This window comes from Alligator sinensis, unplaced genomic scaffold (assembly GCF_000455745.1).
Source record: "Alligator sinensis unplaced genomic scaffold, ASM45574v1 scaffold628_2, whole genome shotgun sequence".
In the NCBI taxonomy this organism is placed as follows: domain Eukaryota; kingdom Metazoa; phylum Chordata; order Crocodylia; family Alligatoridae; genus Alligator; species Alligator sinensis.
Genome location: NW_005841833.1, coordinates 1,514,945 through 1,517,337, shown reverse-complemented (window position 1 = coordinate 1,517,337; position 2,393 = coordinate 1,514,945). Strand labels below are relative to the sequence as shown.

Genomic DNA, 2,393 nt, shown 5'->3' with positions numbered 1-2,393 from the left:
TCCCTAAGTGCAGTGTTGATAGTTGCCATCCAAGCAATAACAAAGAAAGTGGATTCTGTTTTGTAGATAAGTGGCTCCTAACCTTTATAAGCAGCTATACACTTTTGCTGCATTAATGCTTGATTCAGCTCTGGTTGATGCTGAGAGCTGGATCAGGGTTTGAAATCTTGGCCACATCAGCTACTGCATGCGAGCTCTCATTTATATCTGTGCCCTCTAGACCCCAAGGGAATGCGGGCTGCTCCAAACCTCTGTTTTGCAACTGGCTGTGGTTGGAGTTGTCTGTTCATCGTATTTGAAAGTAGCCTTAAGCTCAAGGCTTTAGCTGCTCAGTTGGGCAGCCTTGACTAGTATCACAGCTTTGGGCCGTCATCAAGCAACGTAGATTTCTGATTGGAAGACCAGCTCCTGTTGCTGGATTCATTTAAGGTCTCGTGTTAAGAGAAATGGGAACTCAGTCAAGGATCCAAAGGCAGATTTGGACAGTAGGTATCAGGCTTTGGTAGCCTTTAATAGAAACTGGAATTTTAATAAGACAGTGACAGCATCAGTACTGCAAACACAAGATTCTCATTAGAGTCACCAATGTGCGTGTTTGCTTGATGGTCAGTAGCTGATTTCTGTTTAGGACCCCTACTCCCTGCAGGTCCATTCATATCATTTGACAGAGTAAGCTGTTGCTTACAACAGCTTATGCCTCCCTCTCTGAATTAGTCTGTAAGGTGCCACTGTGCTGTTTTCTGCCTCATTTCAAACTAACATGGCCACTTAGCTCCATCCATATGTTTGTTAGTCTCACTGAGTCCAAGTGTTCAGTTTATAGTATATGTATCTGTTTGTGGCAGCCTTATTCACAGCAGTTATCATCCATTTAATAGAACTTGACACATGGCACTGGATTTAATGTTGTCTTGGAAACAATTCGTCCACTGATGAATGCACTGAGAATGGTGTGGATCATCTCACGGCATTATAACAAAGATGAACGAATGATCCCCCTCATGGAACGCATTGCATGGGAAATTTCAGCAAGGGTCTGCAAAGTTGTTGATTTACGCACTTTGTTTAAGTAAGTAGCAGATTCTTGCCTAAGTTGGGGTTTTTGGTGACATTTGTTTTCCTACAAGAAGTGTGATAAGTGCGAATGTCACCAAGTATGTTTTAGTTACTTTCATTAGCTCTGGTGACAGATAGCAAATTTAAAAAGAAATTTGAGGTATTTATTACATATGCTTTCTTGTATTACTAAAGCAGCCCTAAAGGCATGGGTCTGCTTCTCTTTTGTAAATCTGTTATAAATTGGTAGTAACTTCAGCTGTGATACAAAAAACAGAATAAGTGCTACCAGAATCATCTCTGAAATCTTTCTTCCTTTTGAACTTTTCCAAAACCACATTCATACCATGTTTTTGACCATATTATTACATGTTTTCTGGCTAGTTTTTAGATGAACAAAAGAAATTATTGGACCAAGCTACTGTAGTCCCTTTTAAAGCTTGAAAGTTTTCTGTTGATATTCTAATGGCTTTGTTTTGGTTAATAGAGAAGATAGAACTGCTGCAAAAAACAAAATGACAGAAGCCAAACGCACCCTTGAAATGTGGAAAATAGTGTATTTTGATATTCGTGCCCAAATTGAAGCCTCAGGAAGAGATCAACGGTGGGAATTTGACCGAAAACGTCTTTTTGAAAAAACAGATTATATGGCTTCAATCTGTCAAGATCTGTATGATATTTTGCAGGTAGCTGAATAGCAACATAGATAGGTATTACCTGGAAGGGACTGTATGTATTTTCTCTACCTGAGTGATGCTTTTGCTCTGCATTTTATTTTCTCAATAAAATTAAATATTAAAAGCTTTTAAGAAATGTTCCCTTGGGCTTATCTGGTAGATTCTTTGTAATGCATTTAAAGAGTCAGCGTAGTTATTTTAAGAACAAATTATCAGAAATCAGTAGTGAAGCAGTTATAGAATATGAGGATAAAATCTTGCAAACTGTATGCATGTACATAGCTTTAGACATGTGAGCAATCTTGCTGAAGTCAGTGGAACTGCTTGTGTGTACAGTTAAGTGTACTTGCATCTTCTCAGAATCAGGGCTCTGGTCTAGAAAAGAGAACTGTAATACTTTGCACAGCTGTTAACTACAAACATATTTAACACAATCATGTTTTATAAATTTAACTTTTTATATTAAATATCAATAAATATACTTAGTTTTCTGATAAGGTATTCACTGAACCTCTGGGAATTTTCCATGGTACAGTATTTTAGAAAATTTGGCTTATGAAGGTCAGTTTATTGAATGCAGGATAATTTTTAAGAATGGATAGATATTTTTTTTCATGTTATGATATGCTTAACTAGAAGTTTGTGGATGAATGAGTATTC

At 37.4% G+C, this 2,393-nt stretch overlaps 1 protein-coding gene across 1 annotated transcript in view; it reads left to right on the top strand.

The window, feature by feature from the left end:
- The window catches only part of DNAH10 (dynein axonemal heavy chain 10), a gene marked incomplete at its 5' end in the record, with an annotated part of 81,641 nt that overhangs the window by 10,765 nt on the left and 68,483 nt on the right, over nucleotides 1-2,393 (top strand). Inside the window, 2 exons of the mRNA XM_014518122.2 lie at nucleotides 879-1,069; nucleotides 1,544-1,742. Of these exons, the coding sequence (XP_014373608.2) occupies nucleotides 879-1,069; nucleotides 1,544-1,742 (390 nt within the window). The remainder of the gene's footprint in view (nucleotides 1-878; nucleotides 1,070-1,543; nucleotides 1,743-2,393) is intronic.